We start from the raw sequence: 25,039 nt of genomic DNA on the forward strand, positions 1-25,039 counted from the left end.
GATGACACTGAAATACTTTGTCCAAGCTTACAAAGCCAGCAGTTGGTAATGGTCAAGATGAGAACTCAAATCTCCTAATTCCTGGTCCAAAGTCCTTTGAATGATTGAAACATTTATTAAGTTCTTTCAATGTGCTAAGGCTGGAGATACAGAAAAATAAGATGGCCCATGCTCTCAATGAATTCCTGTTATATTCAGGTGAAAAAACACATCTGTCAGTTGTCAGACAGAGGAAAAGGTTCCATGATCTTTAGCGTGCAGCAGCAAAGCAGATGGCAGGGTCCCTTTCTTAAAGTTGGTTCCACTGATAAAATCTCTTCAGTTTCTGATGTCAAACCATTTGACGGGCAAAGATTTGATGACAAGAATGTCCTTTTCTGCATCATCAGCAACTGTGACTGCAAAACCAGCAGAAACAGCTTCCAGACTGACAGCTGAAGGCCCTGGGCCGCTAGCACTGTCACTGCCAAAGCTCCGGGGCACGGGGTCCTGGGCCATCTCCATCAGGGTTCAATGGGAGATAGGGGCCAAGATGGTCACCTCTTTGGAGAGCTAGGCTAGACATAGGATTGCCAGGGGTGGGGTGGAGAGGGGTGGTAGCTACACCTAGCACGTAGTCTCTTCTCAACAATGATTTCTCCTATCCAGACTGCCCACTAGAGGGAAAGGAGGGAGACTGAACTGGAAGCAAGTCTGGTGGTCTGGGCAGGTGGCAGGGAAGGGGGAGATGCTCATTCTTGGTTTCATGGTCTGGAATTTTTAGACAGCAGATAAGGTAGCGGCCATTTGACTTGATCAGGATATGCTGTTCCTGTCTCACTCCAAGGGTCCTGCTAGCCCAGCTAAGAGGGTCTGCCTACCCAGGGGCACTATACCAGATTGCCAAAAGGCAACCATCAAAACTACTCCTGATGCTTATAAGCATATGTCCCTAGCATTATTAAGCATCTACTATGTACCTGGCACTGCACTAAGGCTCTGGAATACAAATACAAAGAGTCCCTATTTTAATATTTTATTATTTCTTCTATTTTAATAAGGGGAGACAAGGCATAAAGGAATGCTAAAAAAAGAGACCTAGGAAAGGTACAATGAGGAGACTGCAGCAAGTGCCTGTGGATTCTTGGTTCCCCCTGGGCAGGCAGACAGTCTCAAAGACAAAAAATCAGTGTTGGATGGCACCTTGGAATAAAGAACATTAGAATTTCAAGAACCTAGAAGGATATCAGAACAGGGAAAAGAGTATACATGCTGGAAGGGATCTCTGGATACAGATTACTGTAGTCCGGGAGAACAAATGAAGCCATGAGACTATCAACAATCACATTTGAAAGGGAAAAATCCAACAGGATACAGCAAGTATTTCTGAAAGTCTGGATCACAAGCAGGCAAGTCACTCCACTAACTATGAAGGTTTTTTCTTCCACACAAAGAGGCTACCATAAGGGCTCCAACATCCTGAACTTTCTCTAGGAGGTTCCTTACCTGTTCACACAGGGATCGATAACCATTCTCTTCAAGTCGGTCCAGCTCAAAGGTCTCTCCCAGGAGTGGGTTAAATGGCTTGCTAGTGCGGAAGACAGTAGTGGAGTAGGAGGACACGGTGAAAGCTGCCACGTAGCACAACTGTTCTAGAGAGTTCTCACATTTTGCAGCTCGGTCTAATAGTTCATGATACTCTAAATCTTCAGTGAGACGCTGGAGCATGGACAGGGGCTCATTAAAGTTCACCTAACAGGAAAAGAAGCAAAATGCCAAATTTATTCAACACATCCATAAGAGCCTGTTACCAAGGCACTAAAATACCAAAAACATCTACGCAGTTTCTATAAAGTAGGAAATGAAGATACTTTGATCAAATTGATGGAGCAAGTCAATAAAGGAGTCTCTTGGCCCAGGCTTCGTCTCTGAGATCAGCCTTGCAAATCAATATCCCCTCTCTCCTGGGAAGGGAGCCAGGATTCACAGCAGGTGAAAGGTAAAGATTTCTACTTGAACACCCCTGCAGAGCTTGGGAAGAGGAGGAGTTTTTTTCAAGCATCTAAATTGACTTAATTTTAGGTACAGGAAGTTCCCAGCTCATTATGGGACCTCTTAAATTGTTTCTGTAGCTTTAAAAGAAGCTGGCTCTTTAGATGTCTGCATTTTCTCATAGAAACAATGTTAGAAATGGAACTTAGTTTTCCAGTCTGGCCGACTAACGTCTATTAATCTCATAATGTGACTAAGCTATATAGTCCTAGCCAAAGCTCTGAGTGCTAGAAATAAGTGATGACATGGTCCACCAAGTACATGGAAGAATACAGTTTCTAATCCGAGGCCAGTGCTGGGCAAAATTTCAAAGTGGGATTTCCCTTGGGCATGCTCCCTTTTTTTTTTTTGCACTTGCCCCCTCTATAGATGGTCTTTCCTAGCTTCCAGTCCTTGGACTCTACCTTATTAGTCTCTATTGGAAAGGCAAAGCTCCCATTTACTCTCCTTCGCCATACTCTACACTCTCCCAGCATGTTCCTCTGATTCCTCCCCAATTCAGATTCCCTCATTGGAGATGATCTCAACCAAAAATAAATGAATGCTAGTTAATGAGAGCCCAATAACCCTTCCACAATGGCAGAACTTTGAAAAGTTATGATGAAGCCCAAACTCTGATCCACTGAATTGCACAAGCATTGCTCACGCTTATGAAAAGAAGGAGGTCCCTTCTTTCTGAACAGCTTCTTCCCATCTCCTGCTACAGAACCCAGGCTCTAAACCTCTGAGTTTTCTCCTCTGCTTCTATGGCTATGGAAACAAGGGTTCTGGAACGAATGGAGGGGAGGATCAAAAACAACTGTTCCCAAGGAGAGGTCATTTCAAAATTTTCAAGGAAGACTAGTCCTTATTTTAGGTGATCTACCCCATTACGCTACCCTATACTGTCTTGCGCTTATTTGTAGAAATACAGTTACACTTTCCCTTTGATCCTCCCCCAAGGTTGAATGTAAACCCCAAGGTTAAGAAATATGTGCTTCATCTCTGTAAGCTCCTACCTCACCGAGTACTCGGCACAAAGGAATCATTGAGCTGCTCTGAATGGAATAACAACAAAACCATCAGCAGCCACCTGCACCTCTACTATCTCACTGTGCAGGGAGAGAATGGAAGCAGAACTAAATGTGGCATCAGAAGTCCTGGGCTCTCCCCTTTGCTCCACTCTTTCTCACTCCCTGTTTATCCCCAGGCTCGATCACCTCTTCCTGAAAAGAGGAGATAAGACTGGGTGCCGTCTAGATGCCCTTCAAGCTCTGAATCCATGATACTGCCCGTGCAAAGGAAACCCCAGCAAGGCTGCCACCAGTCCCTGTTGCCCACAAATCTAGCCTTCAGGCTAATACACAAGAGCCTCTCAGAACTGCATTCAGCTGACAGTCACAAGCACTCATATTTCTAGGGTCCTTTTAGCTTTACAAATTGCTTTCTTTACCACAGCCTGGCTAGGGAGCTAATATAACAATTCCTATTCCCACTTTCTAAAGGAGAAAACTGAGGCTTGGAGAAATCAAGCAACTCAGCCAAAGTGCTGCAGCTGGAACTGGCACTGTGCCATCTGCCCAGACCGTCAGGGGTCAAAGCCCTCCCACCCAAGGCCTGTCTACCCGCACCACCACAGCCTCACCGGCATTGGGATCTTGGAGAGTTCCTTTCCAATACAATTCTTCATTATGCTCCATAAATTGAGGCTGTAGTTTGGCTTATAGGGAATTCGCGTCCTTTTCTCCTTCTTTGTCTCTTCCAGTTGATGTTTATACTGAGGGCAAGAGAAGATCCAGGAAATTATCCCCAAAAAACAAACAAACAAAAACCCTCTTCCCTAGCCTGGGGAAAAAACAAAACAAAACCCAAAGGTGAAACTCTGTATTTGTCCTAGTTCTTTTCAAATGAGCTGCCATCTAGAGTTCCTCTCAAAAAACCCCACCAAGAACCGTGTCTCTTCCCAACACCTGCTAATGACCCTTCTCACAGTGGCAAACTACCTGTTCATCCAGGCTGATGTCACTGCTGGCCCCACTGATATTGCTGCCAGTCCTTCTGAATGAATGGAAAAAGCATGAGAATTAGACCAAGATCAGAACTGTCAAGTTCTCCTTTGGGGCATTATCTTTCAAAAGCACATTGGTTGCTGGACTGCAGACATCTCCTAAAGACTAACAATAATAGTACTGGGCAGAGAATGGGCCGCAGTGATGCCCTTCTGCACACCGAGCTGGCAGACAGCCCACCACTCACCAAAGGACCCGGCCCAGCTCCTGGTAGCAAACATCAAGACGAACCGGACCTCTGACCTCCAGGTTAGAGGTTTGGGGGCCCACAGGGGTGGAGAGCCCAGATGAACTTACTTGTGGCCCAAGTTCTCAGGCATGGTAATGATCTCGGGAGCATCAAAGAATTCATTGTCATCATCTTCATCACTCATATCTCCTTTGCCAGAACAGATCTGATCTGCAAGGGGAAGGCCAGGCTGAACTCTAGCTTCATTTTCCCAATATCCTGAGCATTCTTAAATGCCAACCATACACAGCAAGCGGGTACAAGAAAACAAAACAAAGGCAGAGGCCAGCCTGCTGGAGGTCACTGTGGAGTTGGCAAACCAGGGGAATGGGGCAGTGGCCCTGGGCCCAAGGAGTGGAAGCTTTGTGTCCTGGTAGGAGAAGGCAGCCCCCAAGTGAAACAAGAGGCCAGGGGGCCTCCACGGCTTACCTTTCACGGAGCCCGCGCTGCCAGGGGCACTTGCCGGCAGCACTGTGGCGCCTCGGAATGCCCTCTCCAGGTGGTTATGCTGTTTGGCCAGCTGCTCCAAAGTCTCCTCCAGGCGGATGCGCTGGTCTCTCTCATACTGCAGAGACTTCTGCCACTTCTTGCTATGCGTCTGGGCCAACATCAGGAAATCCCTACAGGCCTGGATGGCAACAGAACGGATGTGGGTCATTCATTTGATCTCCTAAGAGCCCCACTGAATAAAGGACTCTTCAGCTGAGAAACTTTACCCTGGCCAGTTGTGGTGGATGACTATTCCCTAGGATCAATGACAGTCACTTTCCCACCACAATCGAGGTCAAATTCAGGAGAAGAGAAATTTCAGCCAGAGATTCTATTTGTTAATACTCTTGTGGTCACAAGGTCCAAAGAAAGACCAAGTGAATAGAAAGCCTGCCCATGGGACTTCTGACATCACAAATGATGACATCTATCCCTGCAGATGCGACCACATAGCAAATGACAAAAAGATGACAAAAGTAATCAGTTCTTGTGGTGTTCCCTCCTTTTTGTAATATAAGATGGTTCTCTGTGGGAGCAGGTTTCTTGAGGAGGTTTCTGGAGGCAGCCTTAGTTTCAGTTCTTAGTAATAATCACTCCAAATAAAGACAGCTGATAAAATCCAAACATTTACTTCTTATCTCTTTCCTTGGGCCCGGCTAGCTTTCTTAGAGGCCTATCTCTCTGCTTGGTTCCAAGAGCTCTTGCAGCTTGTCCTTTGCCTCTGCTTTCTTCAGCCTCCAGCCAGCACAAAGGTGGAAGACGGAATGAATCTGACTTCGCCTCCGAGAGTGGGCATGTGGGCTTCTGTATCTCCCAAAGTGCTCTCTGGCCCTAAGAGCTTCTTGCTTATATGCTGTACACTGAGTACACACCTATCATTATATCACTGGGAAACCATTATTTGTTGTAGGATTAAATCAATTCTAAACGAGATTTAAACACTGTCTCCTCAATTCCACTTATTACCTTGTTTCAAGTTCTGGCCCATAACATCTCCTTGTAAAATTGGATCAGTCATATTGAACCATGCTAAATTAGGCAACTGACATCACTTTGTAAGGATTCTAACATCTCCCACTTTCTTTTGATTTAGAACATAAGGTGGTCATGACCTCCCTGACTTCTCAAGGAGATGAGAACCCCAAAAAGAAGGTGATCACGCCTTCCCTGACTGCTCAAAAAAGAAGTGAAAACACCATAAAAAGAAAGTGGTCACACCCTCCCTGACATCTCAGGAAAGGAGATGAAAACACCAAAGGAAATGGGAAATCAAATCAGATTAGTGGGTTTCTGAAAGGGCTCACTTGAAGCACATATACATAAATCCATCAATATGGCATTACACATTATCTCATTACATTACACATAATTACATAAGCACATAGCAATATAACACGGACTAGTAGTGATGTAACAAATAACATGAATCAACATACAGAATTATACATGTCCATAAGTCCTAGAAATAGTCCAAAAGGAATTCACTGCCCATTAGTTCATGTGCCAAGAATCCAATAATTCCTGTAAGCTCTGAAGTACTGCAATAGCCTCATCAACAATTCATCTCAAGGAATCCAATGATTCCTGCTGGTTTTCAAGAACTGAAAGCTGAAGATTTTAAAGTTCTTTTTAACAGTCTCATTGTCAGTCATGCTCTTTTAGTGTCAGATGTTTCTTAAATCTTCTCCTTTGTTTTGAGGTTTTTCTCTTTTTGTTTCTCTCTGATGGACAAGGTGAATACGGCTCATTGGCACCCATCTGATTCCTTCTCCATCTGTAGAAATACAAGCAAACCCTCTTCCTTCCTCAAGCAGTTAACCTATCTAATTCCCTTCTTTTTACCACTTTTGGGATTTCTCCTCATCATCTGGCAATTTCATTGGAACTGTTTGCACTGGACACTGCCCTGTTGGGTTAAAAGGCCTGTATTCTCCCCAACTGTAATCCTGATTGCTTTTCTGTTGGTTGATCATATCAGAGTCCTGAATTTCTAAAGACTCTCTGGGTGTAACCTCAGCTGCCATTATGCCCCACCCATCTTTTGATTGATATCTTGAAGCTGGGCCCTGCCTCTCATTTCCCTGTGTCAGTTATACAATCTGAGGCCCAGTGAAAGCCTCGGTTACATTTTGGACATGGGGTTTTGGATTTTATTCTCTCACCCTGTCCTCTCACTCTATCTCTGTATCTGCATTGGGCTCTCAAATGTCCAACTTTTCCACAAAACATCAACGAGTTTCTCTAGAATTCCTTTGCCAAGAAAGACCCTGTCTTTCCATGTTCATCATAGTTTGGATATAATAAGCATTTGTGCCTACTGTGGCACAGCGCCTTATGATCTCCTCTAAAGGAGCATCTTTGTCTAGTCCCCATATAATTCTTTTGCAAACCTCACTGGCATTTTCCTTAGCCAAATGTCTGGTTATTATTTCTGTAGCTGCATTTTCTCCAATGGTTCTTGTGGCAGCTGTTTGCAAACGTCCCACAAAAATCCGCAAAAGGTTTATTGGGACCTTGCTCTCTTTTTGTGAAGGCTTCCCCTAGATCTTTTTGTCCTGGGAGGGAACCCCAAGCTTTTATTGCAGCCTTAGAAATTTGCTCATACACTGGTATGGGATAATAAATCTGTTCTGATTTCTTTCCATACTGACCTTCACCAGCTAGTTGGTCAAAAGCTATTTGTACATCAGCTCCTGTTTGCCTATTGTGTTGGGCTTGAATCCTACATAACTCCGAAAGCCACAACAAATTTTGTCCAGGTTCTAAACATGTTCTAGTTTTGGATTTCCAATCATTCGGGGTTAAGATTTCATAAGACAAATTATCTAGTAACATCTTAACATAAGAGGATGTAGCCCCATAAAGAGTGCAACCCTTTTTCAAATCCTTAATTTTTTCCAAATTAAAAGGAGTGCATCTTCTCCCTTTTTGACCTGAAGAGTCGAGCTCTTCAATCACAGGAAATGCATTTATAAAATCAGATACATCTTCTCCTTCATTTTTTGACTTACTTAATGCCTCTTCTAATCTTGTCATATTCTCCTTAATAGGTGCTTCTAACTGCATTACTGCCTCTGTCCCTCCTCCTTCCTCCACGCATGAAGGGTTAATTGAGGGGGAAGGGTCATGAGATGTGGAATGATCTAATTTCTCCTGCTGTGAAGTATCACACTCAAAATTATACTTAATTCTTATCTGATTCTTCCTCCTTTTCACCTAATTTAGTTGACACCTCCCCCTCCTGCTCTTTCTTCTTTTTCCTTATTCTAACACTTATAAAATTCCCAAAAGCCAGTTGTTAAATTATATGTATTAAGTATGTCTTTGGAAATTGAGTCAGGTCCATTTTTATTGTAGAATTGACAAAAATCCTCTCTTACTAATTTCCACTCCTCTAGATCCAATTCTTTTTCCGTAGAGAAAAAAGGACATATGTGCTTTACAGTTTCTAAAAGTTCAGTGATCTGGACTTACATGAACTGATGCTAAGTGAAATGAGCAGAACCAGGAGATCATTATATACCTCAACAACGATACTGTTTGAGGATGTATTCTGATGGAAGTGGATCGCTTCGATAAAGGGAGCTTTAATTGATCAAAGATGGACAGAAGCAGCTACACCCAGAGAAAGAACACTGGGAAATGAATATAAACTGCTTGCATTTTTGTTTTTCTTCCCAGGTTATTTCTACCTTTTGAATTCAATTCTCCCTGTGCAACAAGAGAACTGTTCGGTTCTGCACACATATATTGTATCTAGGATATACTGTAACCCATTCAACATGTAAAGGACTGCTTGCCATCTGGGGGAAGGGATGGAGGGAGGGAGGGGAAAAAATTGGAACAGAAGTGAATGCAAGGGATAATGCTGTAAAAAATTACCCTGGCATGCGTATCAATAAAAAGTTATTTTAAAAAAAAAAGTTCAGTGATCTGCTGCAAAATTATAATCAAACCTTGGCTTTTCATAACCCTGACAATGCTTTCCAAATATTTTCCTTGAACAGAAACAGAAGGCTGTTTTCTAAACATCTGTCCCATCTTAGCTGAAATTCTACTTTAACTCTTAACAAAATTTCTTTGTTGTACTCACCCTAATTTCTGAGTTGAGGAGACTTTTCTACTGGATTCAGGATCAGAGGTTTTTCCACTGGATCAGGGTCCTGTCAGTCCCACGTTCAGGGTGCCAAAATGTGGTGTTCTCTTCTTTTATATAATATAATGGTTCTCTGTGGGAGCAGGTTTCTTGGGGAGGTTTTCTGGAGGCAGCCTCAGTTTCAGTTCAGAGTAATAATCACTCCAAATAGAGACAGCTGATAAAATCCAAACATTTACTTCTTATCTCTTTCCTTGGGCCCGGTTAGCTTTCGTAGAGGGCTAGCTCTCTGCTTGGTTCCAAGAGCTCTTGCAGTTTGTCCTTTGCCGCTACTTTCTTCAGCCTCCAGCCAGCACAAAGGTGGAAGACGGAATGAATCTGACTTCGCCTCCGAGAGTGCTCTCTGGCCCTGAGAGCTTCTTGCTTATATGTTGTACACTGAATACATACCAATCATTATATCACTAGAAACCATTATTTGTTGTAGGATTAAATCAATTCTAAACGAGATTTAAACACTGTCTCCTCAATTCCACTTAGTATCTTGTTTCAAGTTCTGGCCCATAACATCTCCTTGTAAAATCAGATCAATCATACTGAACCATGCTAAATTAGGCAACTGACTTATCACTTTGTAAGGATTCTAAAAAGTTCTTTACAGAGAGAGCTGAAAAGCTATGGCTGAAGAACCCTGCACTAAGCAGGGGAGACTATCTGGCCAAACTCACTGAAAATGGGCAATATATGCCCATAGTAGGTCATGTTTTGGGGTTTGGTTTGCTGTTTGGGGCCAGCACTAGTTCTAGATTTGGGGATAACCCAGAAGGAGTGCTAAGATAAAATTCTTTCTCTAGTCTTCTCACTTGAGAGAATTTTAAAAGTACAACTGAGAGAAAAAGAAAAGAGTGATGCTTCCAACGTCAGGATCACAAAAGGATTCAGTGTGATCTCTTGAGGTCAGGTCACTTTCATCTTGGTTAGACCAATTTGGAAGAAGAAAATGAGAGTTGAAAGGGACCTCAGAATTCAATTAGTCCAGGTTCCTTATTCCACAAAGAAACAAAACAGAAAGATTTGAAAACTTAGAAAACTGAGGTCTAAAGATATGGCAAAGCTTCTCAATTCAATATTTTTTTCTCAATTTCATTGCTACAAATATGGAACTATTCATATATAGACTAATTTATCATTAAGTGGGAAATCAAGGGAATAGAGACAATAAGCCCAATGCATTTTACAGAGTATTCAAATCAGAAAAGGATGAAGGCAGGCCAAGGAGAGAAAATAACCAGCAAAATAAACTGACAGGTGAGAATACATCTCAGAAGTAAATGACTACTTTCTCCCTTCAAGTCTCAGCTTAGATGCTGCCACCTTCCGGAAGCCTTCCCCTAACAAATCCCCTCACCCTCAATTCAAAGGATTTTCTCCCTCCTCAAAATTTCCCTCCAGCTCTTTTCTGGATCTCTCCAGTGACCGAATCAATCCCCACCTTGTATGTCACTGGTCTGTGTCCAGGCCTTGGCCCCATTCCCTACAATGGAACACAGGCCCTTCTTCAGAGCCAGGCTGGGCAGCTGTTCATCTCTGTGGTCCCAGTACCTTCCACAATGCCTTGCCATATTGCTATTGATGGGATGTCCAAGCGCCTAACTACCAGAGCTTTAAAAAATGAAGAAATAATAACCCCCGTAGAGTACAATACACAAATGAGAATGTTATTGAGAGAAAAGATAATTGAAGAATGGAGAGCAAAATTTCATTTAGATTTTGAATAGCATCTGTGTAGAGATGTTCTCCCTTTAATAATAGCTAACATTTAAACAATATTTTCAGGTTCATAAAATACTTTATATACATTATTCATTTGATTATGTCATGAATTAAGCTCCTACTATGCATACAACACATGTTAAAAACTGGGGAGATAGACTCTGATGGCACTGACATACATGTACAGCTATAACTCTCAAGAACAGCAGAGTGGTAGCATGACCTAAGAGAGTGAATGCTGGCCTTGAGCCAAGAGAAAGCCTGAACAAAAATACTGCCTCTTGACACTAACTACGACAGTTGTTACTGTCCCCATTTTATAGATGAGGAAACAGAGACTCAGAGCTTTGGAGATTCGCCCACAGCCATACAACCAAAATATAGCAGAGGTAGGAAGCAACCCCCGCCTCTTCTCTGACTCCAAGCCTAGCACTAGCTACCCCATACCACCACATCACTGGCCTTGCTTCTTAGCATTCCTTTTAGGAAAAGTTCCACATGTGCTTATTTGCTACTGACTTAATCACCTACCTTTTTTATCTACAAAGACTTTGTCACAAGAGAATTAATGAAGTCAGGGGATACCTTTTAAAAAACAAGTTGTTTGGGAGAAAGAAAGACAATGAATCTGGGAGTCAGAAAGACTGAGGGAGGCATCTCTCTTCATTTCTTTCTCTTGAGCAGATAGCTCCAACAAGTAGTTCTCTTACTAGATTCTGAGCTTTAGAGAATTCTCAACTCAAGTTGAACAGTTATTAAAATCCTACTGCATGCACCTAAAAGTGCTAGGTAAGGACTGGGGGAAGTCACTGAGCTGCTTAGAGCCTCAATTTTGTCATTTACAAAATGGAGAAAATCCTCACAGTATTCATCTCCCAGGACTGTCATGAAGATCAGATGAGCTCATTAACTGGAAAGCCCTGGTGCCAACTCTTACTATATTTATACAGCATAAAAGAGTATGATCAAAATATTATGGGAAAAGAAGTCTATTATTGATGAGAGATATCAAGGAAAACTTCTTAGAGAAGGTGGCATCTGAATTGGCCTTTTAATGCAGAAATTCACCAGGCCCAAAGAGTTGGAAAGACATTCTAACTTATAAGATTCATTTACAGCATTATTTACAACATTTACGAAAAATAATATGAAAACATAAGCTACTGGCACACACAGTAATAAAGGGAATAACTGAAACCATTTAATTTACATTTGTCCTGCCAATAAGAAAAACAGAGTTATGTAGAAGTTATGACTAACTGTAAGCACATTTCTAAAGAATACTCCTGAAACTAGAAACATGAAATAAATAGATACACAGAATTTCAAAAAAGAAGGGAACTTTATGTCTTTTCATCCAACTCTCCCCTTTTACAGATAAGGAAACTGAGGCCTGGAGTAGGGATGCAACTTTTCCCAAGGCAGAGACAACAGAGAGCAGAGTAAGCTTCAAACCTGGTACCCAGCTTCAAGCCTAGTGACTTTTCCCTCATCATGGCTTCATTTCATTTAAGAGGAGAAAACCTGTATGATGTTCTTCTCAAAATCTTCCTCCTGTCCATGATCCCTCTAACAAGACAGCTTCTCCGTTGGCCCCTCTGTATTTTTGTCCGTAGCGTCTGCCGGTCATAAAGGCCACAGGGCAGTTTGGTAGCTACCTAGCATTTGTTACCTTACAGAGCAGAGGAAGCATTTTCTCCACTTTGCTGATTCTCCCAATAAGATCCATCTGCAGCAGGAAACACCACCTCCCCACTTACAGAAGGGTTCTCAAAGTAGAAAGGATTTTTTTTCCCCTAACCTTGGATTACCTTTGAAAGCAAGTAGTGAAACTGGACAGCGTCCTCAAGCTTCCTAAGGTTTCCGCTAACACTTTATCTACCAGACCAGCTTACTCCACTCTGGGCCAAATGCACAAGCAGGACAGAAAGCAAGCTTTACTTTAGGTGCCCTGAGCCCTTCTGACTACCTGAGCAGGATATAAAAGGGTCATTTCAGCTGGGCACCCTGTTCCCCTTTAAAACAACAAGCCTAGTAATTCTAGTTCCAGGAGCAGTGAAGCGAAGTCTGATGTTCTATGCGAGGGAGGCTCCAATTTCAGCATATATGCAGGAGTTTATATTCTAGTCAGGAAAGGGATCAAGGGGCCACATGGTATGAGGTTTACACTTACATTAATCATGGCATTGGACGTGATCCTGAAGAGTGTAGCACGCTCATTGACCTGTTTGATCTTTTCATTACTCTCAGCAGGCAATTTGAGGGACTCTAGCTCACTGAGGGAGCGCTGGAGAGCTGTGCCATGCTTGGCGATCAGGTCATTGCATGTACTCAAATCTTCCACTTTGCTGGAGAGGGTCCGGAGAGTATTCTGCAGTTCTGTCTTATCAGTTTGAGAAACCGACTCTTCATCTCCTGATTCATCTGTGGGAGAAACAAAACAAATGAAGTGATTCCGAGCTGGGACATGTTTGCCAGGGAACCAGCCAGGAGTACACCAACTCTGGACACACCTAAAACTGGTGCTTTTCATGTTCAGAGCTCTCACCAACTTACAGGCCCTTGTGAGACTAGATGAGTTCCTGATTACAGGATAGGGATGAGGAAGGGAGAGCTCAACAGCTCCTGAGCTCAGGAGTGGGTTATTAGAGCCTTTTACCTCTAGTTTGCCGGTTCCAATCCAGCCCAAGCTGACTGTTACTGAAAATCCACTACCATCTGTTGGTTGTTCGGTGGGCCCTGTATGAAATGAGTTGAGAATCTCAGTCTAATTTCTTGTGGACAAAAGTCCACATCACAAAATTCAGAAGTGGAACTACATTACCGCTAACAAAGGTGGGCTCAGGGGTCAGATTTCAAAGGATATTCATCTGAGACCTGGGAAATTACATAAGGTAGTTCTATGCTCATTACATAGGAATAGAAAATGAAGTTTACTTCTAAAAATCACTAGCCTTATTGATCATCAGCCCGAGGAGCATAACAGCTCACTTAAGTTAGCATTAAAAAGTGATTAAAAAAAAAAAACCCAAAACCTCTGTCTCTCTGACAAGGGAGAAAAGCCCAAATTCAAATGGAATCTTAAACATGAATACATGTCTAAACATACAAAAATGTGCTGTCTTTGCTATATGAACCCTAAAAATGGCATGGTGGTGAGGAGAAAACAGCCCTATAAATAAATAACCATCCTAACTTAGTCTACAAGTAACCATCCAATTCGACTCGTCTAAAATCACTAATGTCCAAGTGGGGTACTTTGCCAATTTCCCTAGAGGACTGTGTGGATGAAAAATCAAGAGCATACAAATATAATTCACTTTATAGACACCAAGGTAGCAATGGGGCTTTCAGGCAGGAAGTCTGCAATTACTGTTTTAAGGAAACTGCTGAGATTTATATTATGTCCAATGATTTGGAATCAAATAGTCAAATAGAGTCAGAAGATGCCATCAAGCCTGAGATATGGGACTTAGGATGCAATGAATAATTAACGAATTCAGAAACCAAATCTTACAACAGCGAAGTAAGAAATAAGTGAAAATGCTTAATGGATCCAGATTGTGGGTTTGTAGTGACTCAAAGATTAAGTCATCCGTCAAAAGTGTTTCTTAAAGTATCAGACAATTTACATTAAAAAGAGAAAAATTCTTGGCTGAATACATCTAGAAGAATATTGATATTGGGATGAGAGACACTTGAGGGAAGGGTACCTAAAGGATACGAGGCAACAGCAGATCAACTTTAAGATCTAATCAGCAGAGCTCGATGGGGCCAAAGCCTAAAAAGGAAGCTCCCAAGGGCATCTCTCCTTCCTTTCTACCCACACTTACCTGACTCTGCAAGCATCTTCACAGCCTTTGCCTTGGCCAGTTCCAGGGCTGTCACCCAGCGCTGCCGCTCCACTTCGGAACTGGCCTTCAGGTGGTAGGTCTGAGCTCCACCATTGGAGATGATGAAGTTGCAAGAATCCTCTACGGTGATATTGGCTGTGGCCAAGTTGATGGTTCCTCTGCATGTGTGCCGCATTTCTGCTTTTGATCTATGCCAAGAAAAGAAAAGAGAAGCCAGGTAAAATCTATCCCTCATCACATCCCATTCTCTTTCAATACTCTAAGACAGGGATCCTCAAACTTTTTCAATAGGGGTCCAGTTCCCTGTCCCTCAGACTGTTGGAGGGCCGGACAATAGTAAAAACAAAAACTTTGTTTTGTGGCCTTTAAATAAAGAAACTTCATAGCCCTGGGTGAGGGGGATAAATGTCCTCAGCTGCAGCATCTGGCCCGCCCTAGTATGAGGACCCCTGTGTCTAAGACATTTGAAAAGACAGTAGGCTCACAAACCTGCATATTCCTGTAAGGGTTTTTTGGTTTATCTGTCTGATTCTAAAATGCATGGTAGGATATGGAGGGTAATCTTCCATGACTGTAAATTCTAATTCCAAGTCACTAGAGAATGACTGATACTGTCATTCCTCCGGTTAGCAGTAGAATTTTTATTGAAGAAGTAACAACGCCTAAGTACTTTAGTTACTTCTCACAATGTCTTGTAGGGCTAAGATTAAGATGTAGCACCTTCCAAGGTGTTTTATGAAATAGATTTGTTACTTATAATGTGTTAGGCATAAGTATCCACTCCCCTAGTCAACCTCTGCAACAGTTTCAATGAGATAAAGAGGAGACAAGTGGAAAACTCTCAGCCTGGGTTCTAATACCATGCTCAATTCAAGGCTTGTGTTAGCAAGGTGTGAAAAGCCTCTCAGAACTTTTTGAAATAAAGCTTGGCAAATGCAGTGTGAAGTTGCTTCTTAGCCTGAAGTAAACATTTTTTTTCCCCCAGTAGGGGAGAGGGGAGTACCAGACACTGTTTTTTGTTATAGATTCCTCCCTAAGACCCGCAGACTCTTGATGAGAAGTCCTAAAGCACTCTTATTTCTTCCTAGCTAGGTGAGATTCTGCAGACCCATTTCTGATGTTGGTATAAAAAGTTCCCCTGAGCTCCCTGACTGGCAGCTCTATTAATAGCACTAACTTCTGGAGCTTTACTGCACAGCTCGGCGACACAACAACCAGCAAGAGATGTTTCATTAAATAATAAGCCTCGGTTAAATCTATATATTTGCGGGGGAACAGAAATGTGCAAGGCTCCCAATGCCAAATTCTCTACTCTCCAGCTATTCACTGATCAGGCCCGACCAACAGAAAGCACCCTGGTTACTGAGATTGCTCTGTCCAGCCCAAGAACACCAAGAGATCAAAGTCCCTGGCCAACCCCTAGCTCTTTCTCCTCAGTTAAGAGAACAAACACACCTGGAATGTCCTGAATTCCTACATGCCAAAAAGGGAACATACTGCACCCCCTTCTCCAAAAAAGGCTCTGGGGGGTGAAAATAGTTTGCTTACTCTTCCTGCTCGGGAGGATTGGTGTCTTCCCCTCCCCCTGCCCCCTCGGACTGTGAAAGAAAGTGAGCCTTCTGAACAGACCGTGCATTCCCTCCCCTCTACCTGATCCGCACGTAACATGAGCCCCGGCGGTAGGCTATTTGCACCCCCCGCAGGCTTCAGTTACTCCATGAATAATACAGGCCCAATTGCGGGCCCACAGCTGACACCCAGCTCAGCCTTCCAAGGGCACCACCTGGCCCCTCCATCACATTCCTTGTTTGGCAACTTCCGCAAGCTACTTCATGGGAATCTCTCGTACCAGTGGGATGTCCCCCAAATAACCACTTAGTATTTACAAAGTTTTTTCTGACCATCAGAGGATTGTGGTTTTCAAGGGCCCTTAAGTGAGGCTCCTTCAATTCAGTTCTGTTGGGTTCCCGTGCCTGCTTCTAAATGCCTAGTGAATAAGGAGAGTCATGAAGCATATGAGACTGGGGAGTTCTTAAAAGAATCAGGTATTAAATGGCATTTCCTAGCCTGAAAGTTTTTTCCTTAAAAAATATAGTTGAGATCATAGAACCCTGGGCAGAGGATTTACACCTGAAAATCTAGACATCCAAACAGACACTTCATTTCCAAGCCCTAGACTGCAATATATACATATAAAGACCCATTCTTCCCAATCCCTATATTTTTGCCCACCTGCATTTTTGATTTCCTTCACAGGCTAACTGTACAATATTTCAGAGTCCGATAATAACGTTTTGGACATGTATACGTATTTTGTATTTAATTTATATTCTAATATATTTAACTTGTATTGGTCATCCTGCCATCTTAGGGGAGGGGGTGGGGGGATGGAGGGGAAAAATTGAAACAAAAGGTTTGGCAATTGTCAATGCTGTAAAATTACCCATGCATATAACTTGTAAATAAAAAGCTATTAAAATTAAAAAAAAAAAAAGACACATCCTGGTGGTTGGTGAATGAGGGCCGAGAACCCGACTTGCAAGAACAAGGAAAGACAAGACTTCAAGAAGAATGGGTGTAAAAAAGTCTGACTAACCTCCGAGCGATTACTTTGGAAGGGGCAGATGTAATTAAAAAGCAGTTTACACATCCGGGGCTTTACAAAACTCTTTCCTCACTGCTGCCCTTGGAAGGAGACAGTACAAATCTTATCCCCAAAGCCTGAGATGGTAAATGATTTGTCAAACATCTCACAGCTGAAAGCTGACAGAGCTGGGAATCTCGCTGAGGGCATGGCTAAGAAGCAATACTGTGATGTGGCCCCAAGTGCTGTTCTGGATGACAACTGAAGAGCTTGGGAGCTAGATGGCATGTGAGCACAATTCTCTGGAGGACAAGGTCTACCTAGAGCAGGGGTCCTCAAACTTTTTAAATAGAGGGCCAGTTCATTGTCCCTCAGACTGTTGGAGAGCCGGACTATAGTAAAAACAAAAACTTTGTTTTGTGGCCTTTAAATAAAGAAACTTCATAGCCCTGGGTGAGGGAGATAAACGTCCTCAGCTGCCGCATCTGTCCCACGGGCCGTAGTTTGAGGACCCCTGATCTAGAGCATCAGTTCTCCACCTTTTTGGTCTCTGGACATCTTACTCTTTTGTTAAAGTAGATACCTACTGGAGTCTACAGTACTAGAAATGAAAACCTTTGAGTAAAATTATATTATTACTAGTCTTGCCCTCACAACTTTCTTGAGTCTCAGGGATCTACAAAGATCCCCAGACTATACTTTGAGAACCACTGATCTACATTTGTATCTCAATATATCTTAGGTTATACTGTTATTTGCAGTCAGAAACAAACTTCTCTGGGACTCTGACAATAAGGTTACAGAGATGTACAAGACCCAGCAGACTAAATGGAATTGGCAGGAATCTAGGTCAGGAAAGATCACCACAGAAGTCAAAGCTTCCTTGTTCATATGCCATTTTTTGGAGCGGAAGGGGATCAGATGAGGTGAGGCAAAAAATTCAAGTAAGTCTAAATTTGCCCTCTACTCAGGCTGCTTTAGGAAATATGACAGGATGCAGAAAAATGTGACTGCTAGCCGAGTGACTAGCAGGAAGGAGCAAAAATGCAGAGTTGGCTACCTAGTGCTACACTGCCACAATACAGTGAGCCACCAGTTTCCTGAACCCTGAAGTGGATAGGATTTTGGAAAAGGCCCTAATTCAAATCCAACAAACATTTGTTAAGCAATTTATATGACCCACCCACTAAAGTACATTCAATACCCAAGATTTATGAATGTAATCATTAAAGGTCACTAACCCATTGTCTTCTGTTGAATACTTCCATTCAACTGAACTAGGACTCAAACTTGACTTTGGAGAGCTAGTCAAGACTATCTGGATTCCTCTTTTTCAGTTGCACTGAATATAACTAACATCAAAAAAGGGTCTGGGCAATGGGGCGCGGAGGGGTAAGAAGGGATAGTGTCTGTCCCTTTTAAGGACTAATTTGCCAGATTATGCACTTAGATGGTAGCTGTCTACCAGGTTTTGTATTTGTTTGTTTTAGGGCAGTCAGAGTTAGGGACTTGCTCAGAATCACACAACTAGTAAGTCGATGAGGTCAAATTTGAACCCAGGTCTTCCTGACTCTGGCACCAGTGAGATTTTCCACTATGCCACTCCAGGTCTAGTTATTCCTGGAGGTGTGTTGTTGGGTAACCTTAATGTGTTGTGCAGAACTGCAGGGTTAGGTTTGGATTGTTAGGCCTGTGGAAAAGACAAGAGTACTGTGTAAAAGAGCCGGCGTTACTACTGGATACCTCCACTAATCCAATGAACCACTAACAGGTGGGATCATAACAAAATGGCCTACAAGTAGCTAAGCAGAGAATTTCAGGGTGAAGAATGACAGGACTCTATAGAGCAGTGAGAGAGCTCTGAAGACAAATGAGAAGTGGAGAAGAATCCTGCTTCCTGGTTAAACTATATAGTGTCTGGGGTGCCCTTGGACCCAGAGATTCCATAACTTTGATCACTAAATAGTAGAGGTGAAAGGGGACCCCTCTTCTTGGGCCAATCATAAATCCCAAAAGAGGGAAGGCAAAATTCTGGCAAATCTTAAGTGAGGAAGAGTACTGAATGCAGTAGGAACATCATTTTTGATAGGAAAGGTCTTTTTGTTTAAGGTGAGGTGGAGGATAGATTAAACTGAGAAGGATAGAAAAATTAAAATCCAAAGGATTGGAGGGAATGGAAAGAGGGAAGATGTTTACAGCCCTTTCTAGCTCTGATGTTTTGTTGTTCTCTGAAGTCGCACAGAATGTCTCAGTTTCTAAAGAGTAATCATATTTATTGAGATGATAAAACCAGTTTAAAGAGAACATACATGTGTTGATTCTTCCTGGCAGGTCACATGTGTGTGTTTGTGTGTCTGGAGTTATTCAGGCAGTATGTAGGGTCAAGTGGACTGGCCTAAGTGAAACTAAACCGGGTGTCATAGAATAACAACGGAACATAACCAATGAATGGCAGGTGACTATAGGTAAGCCTGGGTGTCTTCTGGGTGATGCTTGGGTCTGGGGTAGGGGTTCAATGGGACTACAGCTCTGCCAAGGAGTCTCAACCCAGAAGGAACGGGGGGCCCTGTGACCCCGGGAGGACTCGGGGTTCTGTCCACATACAGGGTCCGTGGCTGGCCTGGGTCACTGCCTCGTGGCAGAAAGTTTGGCCATCAGCATTTGCTGAGCTGCTCCCGGCACGGGCCAAGCCCCACTTTGGGTTTCTATGGGGCGGCAGTACCCAACACGGGGTGCCCCAGAGATCAGCAGGGGTGCCTCGGCCCGAGCGGGTGTGAGTGCGCGTGTGGCCGTGTCAAAGTCACTACGGTGGGGAGGACTGGGGCCCCCGGGCCCCCACTTGCTGTCTGAGTGACCTTGGCCCGGTCGGGGCCTCAGTTTCCCTTCTCCTCCCAGTGCGAGGGGTGGGGGGGTCGGAGGTAGGAGGAGGGGGTGGGCCCGAGGAAGGGGCGGGCGGCAGGGGCCCTGAACGCCGAGCTCAGGCGCCGGACTAACCTGTAGTAGCTGAGGAGCCCGTTGCTCAACACGAACCAGCGCCGCTGGTAGCCCTTGATGTAATTGGTCCATTTGAAGAGCCAGCCCTCCCGGGCCGAGCCGGAGCCCGAGCCCCCAGCCCCTCCGCCCGAGCCCCCCGTGGGCGGAGCCGGGGCGGGGCCGGCCGCCGACCCTCCCCCGGTCGTGGCCACGGGGCCTGGCCCTCCAGGGCCTCCTCCCGACGCGGCCGTCGCGGGGCCCGGAGCTATTCCTGACCCGGGCCCGGAGTCACCGCGTCCTCCTCCTCCAGCTGCGGCCGGTCCCGAGCCTCCGCCGCCTGGCGCGGCGCCCATCGCCGGGCCGGGCCCCACTACTCCCCGCAGCTCAGTTGCCGCCATCACCCCCAGACACCGGCCCCGGCGGCCCCGCAGCAGCAGCGGCAGCGGCAACACCCGGACTCCCTCTCTCTCTCTGTCTCACACACACACACACTCACACACTCACACAGAGAGCGCAGCAGCCGCCGCCGCGCAACGTCCACGCCCCGCCTGTCCAGCGGCCGGAAGGTGGGACCAGCCACAGCGCCGATGATCTCCCATTGGTGCGTGCAGCTGCCACTCAACTAGTTGCTCCTCGCCATTGGCGCATTTCCCAAGCTGGTCGAATGACCCCACCCCAAAGTACACCTGGGTGGGACACTTCCGCCAGAGACTCCGTGGATTGGGTGGCAGGGAAGCCAATCATACCCAAGCCCTGGTTCATTGGTCCTGGGCATTGGAAGTAGTCCATACTCACAGAGGAAGAGGGAACGGGACCAACCAGCTGCGTAAGTGATTGGCCCCGGTTTCCGCCACTCGTTTTAGTTTATGTGTCCGTCACCGCCACGTCACCCCGTTCATCATTCCTTCCTCATACCCTCTTCCGCCCTCACTGATTGGTTGGTGGGCACCTGCTGCTCCGGCTTACTCTAACATTCGTTGAGCCAATCAACTTCCTAGTGGGTAGGAGTTTTTTGCATCCTCACTTTCTATTGGTGAATGTTGTTGCCACTCACTAAGCGGCAAAGAGACATTTCGGAACCCAAGAGCTGAAGGGGACGCCTGCCCGAGGGAGGAGGCGGAACCTTGGAAGCCAAGATTACTGGCTCCGGGGTCTTGACAGATTGGGTCTGTTGATGCTGACCAATAGCAGCTCTGGTTCCGGAGCAGCCAATCCGAGCTGGGAACAGTGTTGTGGGTGTGATTTCCTTCGGTTCGGGGGAATCGGATAGGGGAAGAGACGCCTGGGTTGGCGCAGGCGCGATGCAGGCGGGGCCTTCTCTCGATGGATTTGTCTGCTTCTTGCCTTCTCTAGGGTGGAAACCTCAGAGGCGCCCCTACCCACTCGGGGCTCCAGAATCCTCTGATATAGGCCGGGGCTTCTCATCACCTGGGTTTCGGGGATAAATGCAAAAGCGCAGATATGGGCAGGGCCTGTTCCCAGACCAAAGCTTTCCTCTTGCTCACGCCCACATCCCTTAGTTCGTGTGCGCCCCGCCCCAATCCCGCCCTCCTTCCTCTGTTCCCCTGCTCTCATACCCCTCCCCCTTCTCCCACCCTTCTCTCCTGTCTCCCTTGTCCTTCTTCTTCTTTCTCCCCTCTCCTTCCCCTCTCCTCTCTCCCATTCCTCCTTCCCCTCCCCTCCACCTTCCTCCTTCCCCTCCTCCTTTCTTTCCTCTCTCCCCTCGTCTTTCTCCCTTCTTCCGTCTCCTCTACTCTTTCCTCCCTGCCATTCCCTCTTCTCTTCCCCCTCCTTTCTCCATTTCCTAGACTGATTCCTCATCCCAGACCCCATCCTTACTCCTCCCCCACTTCTCCTGCCTTTAAACAACTCTTGGAGACAGAATCAGCTCTTTAGTGTAAACTCAAACGCCATTTATTCCTTCATTCAACAAAAGATTGTCATGACAGGGACAGCCTGAGAGAATTGTGAGAAGACTTGTGTGAATTGATTCATAGTGGAATTCAGTACCAGTACCAAGTGTACCGTGTGTAAAGAAAAGCAACTTTCAAAGACTTTAGAACCTGATCAACAAAGCAAAGACTAATCAAAATTGCAGATCTGCTGTCCGTCTCTCAGGGCAAAGAAGGAACATTGCTGGGCATGGACAGCCCAGATACTTGTTTTGCTTGACTATTGTTGGAATCCTTACAAAGAGTTAAGTCATTAGAATTGATAGAGACCATAATTATCTCATTTTGCCTGGTTCAGCATGATTGATCTGATCCTACAAGGAGATGTTATGGGCCGGAACTTGAAACAAGGTACTAAGTGGAATGGAGGAGACAATGTTTAAATCTAGTTTAGAATTGATTTAATCCTACAACAAATAATGGTTTCCCCTTGATATAATGATTGGTGTGTACTCAGTGTACAGCATATAAAAAAGAAGCTCTCAGAGCCAGGGACAGAAGCCCACTCTCAGAGGCGGAGCCAGATTCATTCATCCTATCTCAGTGATGCAGGCTCTCCTTCCCTTCTCCACTGAAACCAAGAGTCGGGAGAGTTCAGTTGAAAAGATTGAGATGGGAGCGTTAGTTGGAGATTGAGAAACCCCAAATCGGAGTTGAGCAGAAGCTGGAAGAGCTAAAAGACAAGCTGCAAGAGCTCTTGGAACCAAGGAGTGAGATATGTTGAAAAAGACAATAAAAGATTTGAAGTTTTAACACCTGGCTGCATTTGGAGTGAGTATTACTCTGAACCGAAACTAAGGCTGCCTCCAGAAAACCTCTCTAAGAAACCTGCTCACAGAAAGAACCATCATATATTATAAAAAAGAAGAGAACACCACAGACTATGATACCTTTTTGATTTTCCATTGGTAGGGAGGAGAGAGAGTGAAAATCGGAAGAAAAAGTTAATTTAAAATGAACCAAAAGGCCACGACTGTGAGCACTAAAACCAGAATATTGTGTTAGGTTCTAGAGATATAATGGTAACCTGAAGTAGTCAAAAGGCCTTGACCTGGGAGCAGAAATCCTCATTTTGCCAAAGGGCCACTTCGTTCTCTCCCACTTCCAGCTAGCCCCAGAATCTTGTTCCTCTACAGGGTCTATATTCTATAATGAGGGGACTTTCCTTCTTTTATCTCCTTGTTCTGTCCCATCCCTGCTCTCCATTGTTATCCTTACCTGTCTACTTCTAGGGGAATTTTCTGGTGGAACTATATACCTAACCTTTGGGACTCCCCAACCCTTCCAACTGAATTTCCCGTAGTGTGAATTATAGTTGTGATTTATCAAAAAAAAATCTGTCTGCCATGGCCAGCTCTTCACATATGCTCTTGAATAACCAAGTTAATTAATCTTGCCCAAACTTGAGTTTGCCCGTCTGCTAAATGAAGATAAAAGTCTTAATAATTCCTGCTTCACCATAATGTAAGTCCTTTGTAAACTTTAAAGCCTTATAGAATTGTGAGTTATTGTGATTAGAAAGATGAAATCAGACAGAATAACTACCACCTTCAAAGATCTTACAATCTTGTAAATTCTGATGGGCACTCATTCAACAGATGTTTATTAGATACATACTTTGGAATAGGACACTCTCCATAATTATAGGTCAGGTTTATACAACTCCTTTGGGACGTCAGGACAGCTCACCACCTTGTGTATCCCAATTCTGCCCAGATAATCCCATGACAACTCTATCTTGATGTTCTATGGATACTTCAAGTTATCTTGAATTAAGCTTTTTATCCTCCAGTCCTAAACTACTTTCTCTTTCTGACTACTAATTTGGGCACCATCCAATACCAGTTTCCTGTGTGATAAATCAGATTATCGTTAATTCTTCCTGATCTCATGCATCATGTCCGGTTGAGTGTCCATCCTGTCGCTTCTATTTCTGTGGCACTGGAAGAGAAAGTGAGACTGGTGACTTTGCATAGCCCCTACCCTCACTTCCATCCAATTCACTCTGATGTCATGGCATGCCCTCCCTGATGTCATGATTCTTTTTGAGAATGAAAGACAAACAATAACAACATTTCCCTGTTGCTCTCTCTTCTTACTAGTGTTCTTGAAAAGGACTCCATCACACACTCCCCCCACCCTGCTGCAAAAAGTCTTTCTGCTTCCTCCCACTGGCCCTTCCAGGCCATCTTTCATTGTGCTGCCAGAATAATCTCCTATTATGTGGTGAGGTCATTCACTCCCCTGCTCAAAAATCTGCTGTTTCCCTATTGCCTCCAGAATAAAGGGACTCTTTTATCTTCTCTCTATAACCCAGAGCCAGCCGTGCTTTTGTGTCTCTAACTGTATCCTGCCCTCAGTCCACTCTATGGTGCAGCCAGACTGGTTTGACCAACACACTGGGCCTTAGAACTTTGGTTCCTATTCACACTCTTCTATATACTTATAATACCATCCCGCCCCCTGTTGAATTCTGACCAATCCTTTTAATTAAAGCCCACCCCTCTTACCGTGTTCTGTTCAACGAGTGTCTCGCATCCACACATGCAGGCATAAAAATTTAAGATTCCTCAGAAGATGTAAAAATAAAAATCACCCTGTTCATTGGCCCTCTGAAAATGACTGGTAAGAGAGGCACAGTGTGACATTTGTGCTTCAAAGTTCACTACTGTGATGGAAAAGATCCATTACAGAGTCCAAGTTATAGAGGGATGCTCTGTGGGTGGTGAGGTCATCCAGATGTTTTTGTAGTGAATGATATTATGCTGTGACACCCACCTGATAATATTACAACTTCCTTAAGCAGACTAATTAGTAAACATTTATTAAGCACTTACTATGTACCAGGCACTGTGTGCTAAGTGCTGGGGATACAAAAAGAGGTAAAAGTCCCTGGCCCTCAAGAAGTTCTCACAATCTAATAGGGGAAATAGCATTCAATTATATTCAAACAAACTCTCTATAGGATAAATAAGAAATAATAGAGGGAAGGCACTAGAATTAAGAAGGG

The 25,039-nt window shown here is 44.3% G+C and overlaps 1 protein-coding gene across 1 annotated transcript in view; it reads right to left on the reverse strand.

The window, feature by feature from the left end:
* The window catches only part of OSBP (oxysterol binding protein), a 38,866-nt gene extending 18,267 nt beyond the window's left edge, over positions 1-20,599 (reverse strand). The window contains exons 1-8 of the mRNA XM_051967235.1: positions 20,099-20,599; positions 14,500-14,708; positions 12,840-13,090; positions 4,738-4,936; positions 4,377-4,479; positions 4,014-4,068; positions 3,656-3,787; positions 1,486-1,731 (exon numbers count right to left, since the gene is read on the reverse strand). Coding sequence (XP_051823195.1) covers positions 1,486-1,731; positions 3,656-3,787; positions 4,014-4,068; positions 4,377-4,479; positions 4,738-4,936; positions 12,840-13,090; positions 14,500-14,708; positions 20,099-20,475 — 1,572 coding nt within the window. The 5' untranslated portion in view covers positions 20,476-20,599. The remainder of the gene's footprint in view (positions 1-1,485; positions 1,732-3,655; positions 3,788-4,013; positions 4,069-4,376; positions 4,480-4,737; positions 4,937-12,839; positions 13,091-14,499; positions 14,709-20,098) is intronic.
* Between the last annotated feature and the right edge of the window lie 4,440 nt (positions 20,600-25,039).

This window comes from Antechinus flavipes, chromosome 6 (genome assembly GCF_016432865.1).
Source record: "Antechinus flavipes isolate AdamAnt ecotype Samford, QLD, Australia chromosome 6, AdamAnt_v2, whole genome shotgun sequence".
Taxonomy (NCBI): Eukaryota; Metazoa; Chordata; class Mammalia; order Dasyuromorphia; family Dasyuridae; genus Antechinus; species Antechinus flavipes.